The following is a 13,451-nucleotide window of genomic DNA, read 5'->3' as shown; positions in this document are numbered from 1 at the left end:
CTCATCAAAACTCCTCTGTGGGTCGTATCCAGTTGGCAGGAACCCACTGTGGCTCATCCTGAGCCCTCCTCACAGCCCTCAGTAGCTGAACACAGGAGTGTTGCAGCCCTTCGTTCACCATCACAGAGTCAAAGAACTGGCAGTAGTGAGACTCCATCTTTCTGGCTGCCTCCTCCATCTCCTGGAAGTCTTCCTCCTGTTGGGAACAGAATAACATGACAGTTGGTTACTATCCTAACTATAGCATGATGGTCAGTATTTCAACCAATTGATCACCATAGGGATGGCGTATTATTACCAGGTCTCTTTGGAAAAAGAGGTAAAGAGGTTCAAATCGTGAGAGACTTCCTGGTCAATTAAAAAAATGATAATAAAACCATAAGAGTGCTTACTTTGAAAGGTCTGTTGTCATAGTAATTGGTGGTGATCTGAGCGTCCTTTCTGGTCTCCTTCATGCGTTCTGCGGTGGGCGGCTTCACATAGATGATGTAGGCCTTAAGCTCATGTGTCCTCACTGACTGGATGGCCTGGAAGGGGACAGTCATCATATATGGGTCAATTGAGAACTAATTCTCATTTACAATGAAGACCTGGCCAAGATGCAACTGAAGTCAACCGCAGAGGGGCGGCCGGTAGCCTAGTGGTTAGAGCGTTGGACTTGTAACTGAAAGGTTGCAAGATTGAATCCCTGAGCTGACAAGGTAAATTTCTGTTGTTCTGCCCCTGAACAAGGAAGTTAACCCACTGTTCCTAGGCCGTCATTGAAAATACAATTTGTTTTTAACTGACTTGCCTAGTTAAATACAGGTAAAATATATATATATTTTTTTAAAGAGCTAACTCCACAATAGGGCCAAGTCAATGATGAAGCCCCACTGATAAGAACCCCAGCAGGACTCACATGAGGCTCGATGTCGATGACACAGATCCTTCCACTGTTCAAAACATCCTTCACAGCATCAAGACTAGTGCCGTAGAAATGACCTTGGTACTCCCCGTATTCTAGAAACCTGTTTTTTTTTTTTAACGCAACACAAAACCCTGGCTTATAATCAGGTGGTCCACATCAATGTTATTAACTTACTTAATCCTCTTTGTCCCCATTAGGACATAAGGCCACGAGTCACATTCATGTTGTGACAGTTGATTTAACAAGATGTGTTCGTGAGAGGAAAGTGAGCAGCCGTTATTCAATGAGTACCTACCTGTTGTTATAAACCATGTTCTCAAACAGTTCCCTGTTAATGAAGTGATACTCTTTACCAGACTCCTCATAGCTCCTAGCGGCTCGTGTCGTGTCTGGAGGAAGAAGGGAAAATATGTCAGATGACATCATCGGAAGACAAGCCGTCATATAAGACATTGATCGTATCCATGTCAACAATGGAAGAAAGTCAAGTAGGCTGACACCACTTAGGTGGTGTACTCACGAGGCACTGCCCCTTGAAAGGTCACTGGGTTGATTTCGATTAACCGTCTGCGAAGTTCGTTCACTCCAACGCCAGAGGGACCTGAGAGAGAACAACACACTTGTGAGGTCTCCGTCATGTCATCACACATATTCTGTGTCAATACAAGCAGAGGCACACTGTACATGTACAAAAACAGTAACACAACATGTGTCATACTGTCTCTGCATTATTGGCCACGAAACCATATACACAATAGTACATATTCATGACAGTCAATACATATCTGAATCTTTTGCCAATCTATTTGTGTTGCTGGTTAGTGCCGGACCGGTGTCTTACCCACGAGGGCGACCAGGCGGTGTTTGTCCTGCGGGTTCCGCTGGTATCGTACCACCTCTTCGTATGGGTTGTTGAGGGTACTGTAGCCGCTGCCAGGGCAGCGTGTGTAGGACTGCTGACTGGAGCCTGTGCTTAGGGACTGCCGCCGACACAGACGCAGGCTACGTCTGAACCCAGTTAGATAGATCCCCTCGATGTGAGTGCTGAACTCACCATCCTCTAGGAGCGGGGACAACAGGGAGGGGGAGAGCCTGATAATGGGATGAATGTGTATGTCACTGGACAGGGTGTTGGAGTTGATTCTAATGGAGATCAAAGGAGAGCTCAGTAGAGCAGATCATGCTCACCTTCTCTTAGCTCCTCTCACATTCCAAATTGGAATTCAGAAATGATTGCGATAAAGAAAACAGGGTTATAGTTGAGTGATACTGTATTTTGTATAGGCTGCATGATCAACTAACTCTAACAAAGACTTACCTACCAGATTCAAAATCTTCCTCGTCTGTTAGAAAATAGAAAAAAAAACATTCAAATTAATCCACCAAAGTCATTTTGCAGTTAACAAATGAGTGAAACAATATGATTTATTGTAGAGGAAATTAGGGAAATCTTACCAGCTTCAACACACTTTTCATCAATCAGGTCTTCCTCTGAAAGAGCAAAGTAGGACAGGCAGTGGTGTAAAATACTTAAAAGTACTACTTAAATCATTTTTAGGGGTATCTGTACTTTACTATTAATCTTTTTGACAATTTTTACTTCACTACATTCCCAAAGAAAAGTATGTACTTTTTACTCCATACATTTTCCCTGACACCCAAAAGTACAAGTTACATTTTGAATGCTTAGTATGACAGTAAAATGGTCAAATTCACTCACTTATCAAGAGAACATCCCTGGTCATCCCTACTGCCTCTGATCTGGCAGACTCACTAAACACATGCGTCGTTTGTAAATTATGTGTGAGTTGGAGCATTCCCCTGGCTATCCGTAAATAAATAAAAAACTAGAAAATGTAGCCATCTGCTTTGCTTAATATAAGGAATTTGAAATGATTTCTACTTGTACTTTTATTTTTGATACTTAAGTACATTTTAGCAATTACATTTACTTTTCATACTTAAGTATATTTAAAACCAAATACTTTTACTCGAGTAGTATTTTACTGGATGACTTTCACTTTTACTTCAGTCATTTTCTATTAAGGTATCTTTACTTTTACTCAAGTATGACAATTGGGTACTTTTTCCACCACTGATGACAGGTCAGTGCAAAGTTAATAATGAAATACACTATATATATATATATATATACACAAAAGTATGTGGACACCTTCAAATTAGTGGATTCGGCTATTTCAACCACACCGGTTGCTGACAGGTGTAAAAAAAAAATTAACACACAGCCATGCAATCTCCATACACAAACATAAGCAGTAGAATGGCCTTACTGAAGAGCTCTGTTTCTTTCAACTTGGCACCGTCATAGGATGCCACCTTTCCAACAAGTCAGTTCGTCAAATTTCTGCCCTGCTAGCCCAGGTCAACTGTAAGTGCTGTTATTGTGAAGTGGAAACGTCTAGGAGCAACAACGGCTCAGCCACGAAGCGGTAGGCCACACAAGCTCACAGAACGAGATGCCCTAGTGCTAAAGCTCGTACAAATTGTCTGTCCTCTGTTGCAACACTCACTCCCAAATTCCAAACTTCCTCTGGAAGAAATGTCAGCACAATAATTGTTCGTAGGGAGTTTCATGAAATTAGTTTCCAAGGTTGAGCAGCCGCACACAAGCCTAAGATCAGCATGCGCCAAGTGTCGGCTGTAAAGCTCGCCGCCATTGGACTCTGGAGCAGTGGAAACGCGTTCTCTGACAGACAAATCTGGGTTTGACGGATGCCAGGAGAACGCTACCTGCTCCAATGTATAGTGCCAACTGTAAAGTTTGGTGGAGGAGGAATAATGGTCTGGGGCTGTTTTTCATGGTACGGGCTAGGCACCTTAGTTCCAGTGAAGGGGAATCTTAACGCTACAGCATACAATGACCTTCTAGATGGTTCTGTGCTTCCAACTTTGTGGCAACAGTTTGGAGAAGGCCCTTTCCTGTTTCAGCATTACAGTGCCCCCATGCAGAAAGCCAGGTCCATATAGAAATGGTTGTTCAAGATCGGTGTGGAAGAACTTGACTGGCTTGCAGAGAGCGCCCTGACCTCAACCCCATCACCTTTGGGATGAATTGGAACGCAGACTGCGAGCCAGGCCTAATCGCCCAACATCAATGCCCGACCTCACTAATGCTCTTGTGGCTGAATGTTCCAACATCTAGTGGAAAGCCTTCCCAGAAGAGTGGAGGCTGTTATAGCAGCAAAAGGAAAACCAACTCCATATTTAATGCCCATGATTTTTACAAGCAGGAGTCCACATACTTTTGGTCATGTAGTGTAACAATAACTGCCTCTCATTGAAACTGGCACCATAAAAAAGGATCATAGTTCTTACCTTCATTCACAGTGCTCACTTCAGGTAAGCAAGAGGAATAAGAGAATTGTCATTTGTTACTGTCATGGATATACAGTAATACTTGTTACCAGCTGCTTATAATTTGGTGTAAAAGAGCTGAAAAGCCAGACATAAAGGTGAGACTGTACTCTACTCACAGGGTTTGATGCAGGTGTGAGGCTGGTAGGGCTGAGACCACCAGAACTCTTTCTGTTTCCTCCTGAGCAGGTTGGTGGAGGGGATAAGGCCAGCACAGGCCGAGGTGCTGGGTAGTTTCTTGGCCTGCCACCAGAGGGTATCTGACTGGTCCACGATCTCCAGCAGGTCTCCCTTCCTGAAGTCCATACCTGCCTCGGCGCAGGGGATGGCCGTGTCCTGCTGGGGACTGTAGTCTGCCATGGCACGTACATACAGCTGGGACACCAGGAGACACAATAGAAGAGACAACAAGAGACAAGGACAATGCAATGAAAAAGATCTTTACTACAACACTGAAGACAGGAACTGAACCATAGGTTTTCTTGGTAATAGTAACCTCCTATTGTCAAGAGAAAGACTTTGGTTTTGGTGCCATTATGGTTCAATCAGCTTACATGACTTGTCTGCTACTGTTTCCAGGGAAGGGTAGCTCGGTAAACATGCCATTACTCACTATCGTCTGGTTGTTGACTGGTCTATCTGTGATGGGAACCACTTTGAACATGAGGGTGCCTTGAGACCGTGCCTGTGGGTCCAAAGACAGATAAACACCCATGTACATCACTGGTGGATGAAGACGTACTACAGACAACATCTGTGTTGACTGTGTGAAATGTGTGGATGTTTGGGCAGCCAAGCAGTGTTCTGCTGGTAGACTCACCAGTCTCTCAATGACCTGCTCAGGCTCCAGGCCATCTACAGAGTAACCATTCACCTCTGTGATCCTGTCCCCTGCATGCAGCAGACCTAGAGAGAGAGCGGGGAGGGGGCACACATGAGAAAGAAGAAACAGATTAAAGAGAGAGAGAGAGAGAGAGAGAGAGAGAGAGAGAGAGAGAGAGAGAGAGAGAGAGGTGGTCTCACCGCTGCGGTCTGCCAGTCCTCCATGGATCACCCGTGCCACAAAGATCTCCCCTGTTATCCCATTTCGCTTTATCGTGGCTCCCTAAGAGAGACAGAGAGGGGACATGAATCCAGGGTTAAAACATTGTCCTGTAGCTCTCACGCATAGTGCGCTCCAAAAGTATTGGGACTTTGAAGAATGTTTAGTTGCTTTGGCTTTTAAACGATGCAATGATTATGAGGTTAAAGTGCAGACTCTCAGCTTTAATTTGCAGATGCACAAATATTATACCCCCCCCCCCCCCCCACACACACACACACACAATTCATTCAGGATTATCCGTAATCATGGTAGCATCCACATTAACGTAGAAGTGTTTAAAAACATTATATTCTTATTTACAATAAAAGTGACTCCAAAATGACACAATACATTATTTACCATTCTTCTATTGGGCACAAAATAATCTGAAACACAAACAAAACAAAGAGGAAATGCATCCAACACACGTGTAGACTCGCAAGCTTGATGTAGCCATTGTGTGCTATGAATATGGGACCAAATACTTAACTTTTTACTACTTTAATACACAAGTAGATCCATCATTGGGGTGGAACAGCAACAATGACACATTTGGCCTATTACAGGTTATGGAGGGTGTCATGTGATATGAGATGAAAACATCTTGACTCAAAAAGGAATAATGGACATGCTTTATTTACAATTACAAAATGAAATCGTATGAAAATAACAGATGACATTCGGGAAACATATAGTTGCACGAAACACAGATGGACGGCTTGAGGATGGAAACGCAACAATGGGCATAGCCAACACATCACAATTGCGGGATGAATGGTGGGCGACATGATGGTGACGAAGATAATAGAAGAAAGGATAAATGCCTTTTGAAGCCGAGATCTCTGAGGGAATCTTGAGGAGAGGACCATTCCCTGAAGTAGAGGAATAGAAGGTCTCCTGAAGACATGAGAGCAACACTGTCCTCCTGGCTGGTTCACTTCCTCTTCTTCTTCTTCTTCCCCTGGCTGGAGCAGCAGCCAGTCTTGTTGTGGTTGGGGCCAAGCGGGGCAGGTGGTGGAGGTGTTGAGAGGCTGTTGTAGAGGTGGGGTTGCTGGAGCTGGGGTTCCACATGCTTCTTTTGAGATGTGGGGGAAGCACCAACATGCTTTTTGGAAGACATAGGCGGAATCCTGGTGTTCAACCCTGCCTTGGGTGACCCATTGCAGGCTGGGGAGATCTTCCCCTGGGATGTGGATATGCCGTCCATAGACCCAGTGAAGGAGCTAGAGGAGGAGGAAGAGGAGGAGGAAGAGGAGGACAGGGAGCATACTCTGGACTGGTGTGAAAGGGATGTCTGAGTCTTCAAGCTGCTGGCTGTGTATTCTTGTTCGCTGGCTGATATGTTGACTGGTGGGATACTGCTGCTGGTTCCTCTATGTGGTTCCGGTGTATCTGCTACCGCCCTGCTGGCAGCGGTGAGTGTCTGCAGTCTGCTCACCACCTGGGTCAGCAGCGTCAGGGCCTGGGCATTCTCCTGGACACTCTCAGACATGCGCTCTGTGGCGGCGGCCATCTTCTGCCCCAGCAGCCGGACGTCATTGGTGCTGCGCTCCATAGAGCTAGCAGCCTGCTGCACCGTGGACCTCAACTCATCCAGGCTCTCCTGCTTAGCCAGCTCCACGGGGGGTTCGCGAGGCATCTCATCTACCCGCCGATGCTGCATGGGGCTGGGGGGAGCCGTGCGGATCCGGGGGCTGACGCTGTAGCTCCGGAACCGCGGAGGAGTTCCGGGGGGATGGTGGTATGCAGCCATGCAGGGAGGGGTGAGAGTCCAGGGCTGGAGGGGTGGAGCATGGTGTGGGAGAGGGGATAGGGTGTTGGCTGACTCTCTGTCTTCGTCGCTGTCTAGTTCCTCGATCACATTATCTCCAGAAGCAGGGAGGAGAGAGAGGTTGGAAAAAGGTAATCTATTAGCCTGAATAAGAGTAGAAGTTCCATTGTGTTGTACTATAATGTACTGAACTGATATGTATTGCAGTGTACAGCACTGTACTACTCATGGCAGTAGATACAGTATTTAATTTCAGTATTGAATTAAATTTTTGAAGTTCTTACCAATCAGGACAGAGTTACAGACCGAGGGGGCAGAGCGATTAAGACCTTCTTCTATCCAGAGTGCATCAGTCTGGCACATTCTGCAGTTACTCATTGGCTTAAAACGTGGCGGAGGGCGGGGCTTGCCCAGGGGTGGTGGACCCGCAGAAGATAGCAACTCTGCTGGTGGGTAGCTGACTCTCCTTGTGCTGGGCATGACTGGTCGCTCCCCGGGCACTACGGCCCCCAGAGCCCCCACACCATGCCAGGGGCCCTCCACCGCCCTGGCCCCACCGTGGATCAGCCTTCGGCAGGTCATCTTCCTCAGGGTGTCCCAGCGACTGCGGATCCCTCCTTCTGAGCTCCTCTTTCAGGGGGAGAGACAGGGCTAGACAAGATTACCTCTGTCTGAGACCACAGATACCTCTATAGCCCTGAAATAGGGATCTGGGTACACAGGGTACTGCTAAAACTGTCTGCCACCAGGATTGGATTTAGAATTGTTCCAAACGGGTTCCAAAAGAGGTCGCAATGTCAGATGTGGATGGGTAGGAGCTTCCGAGTATATACAGCTTAATAACTATGGGAACATTTTTGGGTTCAAACTGAGTGACTGGAAATGGTATAATTGGTGTCCAAAACTGACCCATCGTGACACTAATCATAAGCCATCCTGGAATGTTGAAGTATTAAAACCATCTCTACTACGATTACTCTGATTGAAATAGTCTGTCACACAATTTAGCAATCAAACTAATAACATGTTATGAAAGCATCATCTGCCCTTTCTTACAGCTTCTGTCAGGTCCTCAGGAGTTGCTGCTTTGTATTCGGTGTGCATAAAATACAACATTTCTGTAACCTTGCATGGAGGAAAAAGTATGAAAGTACTAAAAGTGTGTTTTTGGTATCCACGCTAGAAAATAGCAAGGTGTAAAAGATTGCACCCTTGATGATACTTCTAATCTAGTATTTTTGTTTGTTGCTTTAAGCCTTCCTCCTTAAAAACAAACAGCTGTATCCAATCCATGACTCACCAGCTGCTGCTTGTTCTTCACCAGACAGACAATCCTCATGGCCTCCTCGTCGTCAGGGAGGTTGTCAGGGATAGGAGGCAGCACAGGCTCATAATCCTTCTGTGCCACCGTATCATGGGCTGATATCAGAGCCTAGGACAGAGCACAACTATTAAGTCAATTCATTAATTTAGGCGGGCTCAACACACATAAATAACTCACACAACCCAGAAGAACGTAGTTACTGCAACAACAGATACAAAGGTTAGGATCATAGGAGCCCTTTTTGCCTCAGGATCTCTCACCTGGAGGTGTGGTCCCCTGAGGAGACTGTAAAGCTCCCTGGCCTCAGCAGAAGTGTTCGGAACTGTTCTCATGTCAGTCAGAATCTAGAAGAGAAGCAGAAAGGCGGGTTGAGTGGACACAGGACAGGACTGACACCACTGACACTTCTGACAAGCCAATGATTGAAGAGGGCAAAGCAGTAGAGGAAAAGGTCCTACCTGTTGGATGAGCTGTGTTGTGTATGGTAGGAAAGGAGCAGGAGGCTCTCTCTGGTGCTGCCGCAGACACTCATACACCTGGGTGGTGCAGAGACAGAGAACATGTTAAACCTACAACTAGAACAAGACAAGAGTATGGACAAACACAAATCAAAGACACCCTCCACTCACTGGGTGGAGCAGAGACCGAGAGAAAGTAGAGATAAAGTGAAACACTGCCTTTCTAAACCCCAGTTGAGAGTATATCACAGACTAGACTCCCAGACTAACTTTGAGCAGAGACTTGAGCCAGGGGGCGTTGAGGAGGCTGTATAGGAGCTCTGCCCCGTTGATTTCCTTATTGATGGAATGTTTCACCTCCTCTACCACGTCAGACAGGATCTGCCTTAGGCCTGGAGAACAACACCAACATAATCATAAAGATAAACAGCCATAGGATTATCACAACATACAGGAGAGAAGTGCATTGCCATCAGCTAGAGGTTGAGAGAGAAGCTGTTTCCTATTACTGACCATGGTTACCCAGTCTAGGGGACGACATCACCACCTCGGCTTCCACAGCCTGCCTCATGGTGATCACCCAGCACTGACTGCTGGAAATTCACCCCAACCCAGACCTTGGAAAGAGAGAAACTAAATAAAAAGATATTCTTGCTTAGTAGTTAATCTAAAAGCTGAATGATAACATCTAATCTTCTTACACATTTTAGATAACAGTAACATAACATTAATCCAGACTAATAAGACTCTGACCTCTATATACATAGTCATCAGTTCTGCTACGATGGATGTCAACTGGGTGTCAAATAACTTCCCAGGTAAAAACAGCCTCCACTGTCACACGTTAAAAGCCCTAAGGGTCATTTAATGCCCTGTGTGTGAAATAAGCTCAGGGTTCAAAAGGCAATGGCCCACTTAAGCACAGTCTCTTCTAATTCCGTATTCTACGTGCCACCATGTCCCTGTGTCGGTCAACATCACCCATTCAACAGAAAGACAAAACAATACTGGTGATGTAGTGTTACATCTTAAACAGAAGTATGGGGATTTTTTCATCATGTTAATTAGATTGACGGATGGGTGCGTCAATTGACTTTAATATGTAGTAATACTTGGATTAAAAACAGAGGATCCCTTGGTGGGAAAACAATTTTTGAAACCCTGAAAACTAGAAGAGCCCAATCCCACCTCCTCAACAGTCAGAGTGAGAGTCTACTGTATCTGGGCTCGGAGCCAACTGTAAAAGAGTTTACACATTCCTGCGTGCTCACTACTTACCTCTGTGGTCTCTTTTCTTCCAGTCCCTTTGACCCGCTTCCTCAACCCTTAATACTTAGCTCCAGAGGAGGATTTGTCATCTGTGTAATACAGTTTACCAATTTTTGCCGCAGAGTGAGAGTCCCCAGGGGATTCGCTGGTAACAGGTCTGTGCTTTTACTATGTAGCGAACTGCAAGGAAGAGAAGAGTGTAATCCTCTCTCTATCCCAGTTAATCCTGGGCAAGTGAGCTGTTGTCTCTCTCTCGCCGGAAGTGACAGAAGCGTGTCCAAACTGCTGCTGGCCTGTCCAAGGCTATGCTACAGCTCTGCTCCCAAAGCTTCTTAACTCTTTCTGCTTTTAAAACCCGCCAGACCGTGGCCCGAATAAAGCTTTTGTCCTAAATGGCACCCTATTCCCGATACAGTGCACTACTTTTGACCAGAGCCCTATGGGCCCTGGAGGGCTCTGGTCAAAAGTTGTGCCCTATATAGGGAATAGAGTCCATTTTGGGACGCACCCATGGCCACACAGCTACTCTGTGTTGAATAGAGGGAAAAGAGGGGATAGCCCACAGTGTGTAATTAAACACATCACTGTACTGAGCTCCCAACAGCTGGAGGAGATAGGGACAGAACATGATGATGATTAAGTCATTATATAGTGTAGTACCCTACTACACATTCTGCTTCTCTAACCATACAAATGAAAATGTAAGTCTGTCGCACACTCGTCTCCTTGCTGTGGACTTATTTGACCAATGTTTCATCAAACACAATCAGAAACTGGGGGTCGATGGTGATTTATGAGAAAATATGATTTTTATGTTGAGGACAATACAGAATATATTTTAGAGATCAACTTTAACCTAAGATTATCTTGAGGCGCTGTAAAAAAGCTTTGGCTTTAAAATTCTTATTTTTGTATTGTCATTAATTTACCCTCCCTCTGTGTAGCTTTTTAGGTATAGAAATAGGACAAAGCTCAGAGGATTATCAGCAGCACCAGAGATATTTACGAAACAGTAACCTTTGACCTCTAACGTGACTTAAAACCAAAGCATTATTATTACGTTTATTTGTCAGGGATCATGTACAACATTCTCTTGCACCAGATTTAGCTAGATAGCAAATTGTCATATATATATATATAGCAATATATACACTGCTCAAAAAAATAAAGGGAACACTTAAACAACACAATGTAACTCCAAGTCAATCACACTTCTGTGAAATCAAACTGTCCACTTAGGAAGCAACACTGATTGTCAATAAATGTCACATGCTGTTGTGCAAATGGAATAGACAAAAGGTGGAAATTATAGGCAATTAGCAAGACACCCCCCAAAACAGGAGTGATTCTGCAGGTGGTGACCACAGTCCACTTCTCAGTTCCTATGCTTCCTGGCTGATGTTTTGGTCACTTTTGAATGCTGGCGGTGCTCTCACTCTAGTGGTAGCATGAGACGGAGTCTACAACCCACACAAGTGGCTCAGGTAGTGCAGTTCATCCAGGATGGCACATCAATGCGAACTGTGGCAAAAAGGTTTTCTGTGTCTGTCAGCGTAGTGTCCAGAGCATGCAGGCGCTACCAGGAGACAGGCCAATACATCAGGAGACGTGGAGGAGGCCGTAGGAGGGCAACAACCCAGCAGCAGGACCGGTACCTCCACCTTAGTGCAAGGAGGTGCACTGCCAGAGCCCTGCAAAATGACCTCCAGCAGGCCACAAATGTGCATGTGGTGTGAATGAATATACAGTGTATATTCAGATTCTTATTCAATTGGAAAGGAAAAACATTTTAATATTACATTTAGCCTATAGCTTTACTAAAACTGTATCATTATGTAATCTTATGTGAATAAACCTCAATATAAATTAAAGAAATCACAATTTGGACATTTACAGCAGAAAAAAACAAACATTTCAAATGCATGCAAAAGAGGAAAAGAGGGGCATGAGTCACTCACCTAGTCTACTTTTTCCATGGAAATTTTTTGCTGCTCTTGACTGATTCCAGCAGTCCTTTGTCCTTTTGCAAAGCCAGAGAGAAGTCCTTACATGACAAGTCACAGTTCACAGATATTTGAGGTTCCTTTTTGATCAGCTCTGTCACAGAGCCTCTGTGCTGCATCTGTTTCTTGAGTGTGACCATTTGGTCATGAGAGAGAAAAATCTTCTCTAGAAAGGCATTTGAGCCTGTCACACAGAACAAATGAGACAATCCTGAACCTGTTGATCAAGTTGGCTTTCCCTAGGTTTTGGAATAATGCCACCCACTTCTCACTGCTGGAGTTTGTGGTATCCTGTCTAGAGGTTGACCGATTAATCGGAATGGCCGATTAATTAGGGCTGATTTCAAGTTTTCATAACAATCGGTAATTGGCATTTTTGGACATCGATTATGGCCGATTACATTGCACTCCACGAGGAGACTACGTGGCTGGCTGACTACCTGTTATGCGAGTGCAGCAAGGAGCCATGGTAAACTGCTAGCTAGCATTAAACTTATCTTATAAAAAACAATCACTCTTAACATAATCACTAGTTAACTACACATGGTTGGTGATATTACTAGTTTATCTAGCTTGTCCTGCGTTGCATATAATCTATGAGGTGCCTGTTAATTTATCATTGAACCACAGCCTACTTCGCCAAACGGGTGATTTAACAAGCGCAATCGTGAAAAAAGCACTGTTGTTGCACCAATGTGTACCTAACCATAAACATCAATGCCTTTCTTATAATCAATACACAAGTATATATTTTTAAACCTGCATATTTAGTTAATATTACCTGCTAACATGAATTTCTTTTAAATAGGGAAATTGTGTCACTTCTCTTGCATTCTGTGCAAGCAGAGTCAGTGTATATGCAGCAGTTTGTGCCGCCTGGCTAGTTGCGAACTGTGTGAAGACCATTTCTTCCTAACAAAGACCGTAATTAATTTGCCAGAATTGTACATAATTATGACATAACATTGAAGGTTGTGCAATGTAACAGCAATATTTAGACTTGGGGATGCCACCCGTTCGATAAAATACGGAACGGTTCTGTATATCACTGAAAGAATAAACGTTTTGTTTTCGAAATTATATTTTCCGGATTTGACCATATATATATGACCTAAAGCTCGTATTTCTGTGTGTTATTACATTATAATTAAGTCTATGATTTGATAGAGCAGCAGACTCGTAAGCATTCATTCAAACAGCACTTTCCTGCATTTGCCAGCAGCTCTTCGCTGTGCTTCAAGCATTGTGCTGTTTATG

General features: G+C 44.5%; 1 protein-coding gene across 1 annotated transcript; it reads right to left on the bottom strand.

The window, feature by feature from the left end:
• Window positions 1-4: 4 nt before the first annotated feature.
• Window positions 5-9,493, bottom strand: mpp4b (MAGUK p55 scaffold protein 4b). The gene is made up of 19 exons (XM_055908088.1): window positions 9,436-9,493; window positions 9,193-9,314; window positions 8,923-9,000; window positions 8,725-8,808; window positions 8,441-8,572; window positions 5,309-5,390; window positions 5,106-5,191; window positions 4,899-4,970; window positions 4,405-4,660; window positions 4,247-4,264; window positions 2,366-2,401; window positions 2,233-2,253; window positions 2,099-2,113; window positions 1,752-1,970; window positions 1,431-1,511; window positions 1,206-1,299; window positions 902-1,010; window positions 393-527; window positions 5-196 (listed from the first exon to the last, which is right to left on the bottom strand). Exons 1-19 carry the CDS (start codon window positions 9,491-9,493, stop codon window positions 5-7), a joined length of 1,890 nt encoding a protein of 629 aa, XP_055764063.1.
• Between the last annotated feature and the right edge of the window lie 3,958 nt (window positions 9,494-13,451).

Source organism: Salvelinus fontinalis, chromosome 41, assembly GCF_029448725.1.
Source record: "Salvelinus fontinalis isolate EN_2023a chromosome 41, ASM2944872v1, whole genome shotgun sequence".
In the NCBI taxonomy this organism is placed as follows: domain Eukaryota; kingdom Metazoa; phylum Chordata; class Actinopteri; order Salmoniformes; family Salmonidae; genus Salvelinus; species Salvelinus fontinalis.
Note: the sequence above shows the minus strand (reverse complement) of the source record. Positions and strands in the feature narration are given on the sequence as shown.

Coding starts and splice junctions, on each gene's coding strand:
- mpp4b (XM_055908088.1), bottom strand. CDS start 9,493: ATGAGGCAGGCTGTGGAAGCCGAGGTGGTGATGTCGTCCCCTAGACTG. Junction 9,001..9,192: donor GGCTCAAGTCTCTGCTCAAA/GTTAGTCTGGGA, acceptor TGCACCACCCAG/GTGTATGAGTGTCTGCGGCA. Junction 4,661..4,898: donor CAGTCAACAACCAGACGATA/GTGAGTAATGGC, acceptor CTGGTGTCCCAG/CTGTATGTACGTGCCATGGC.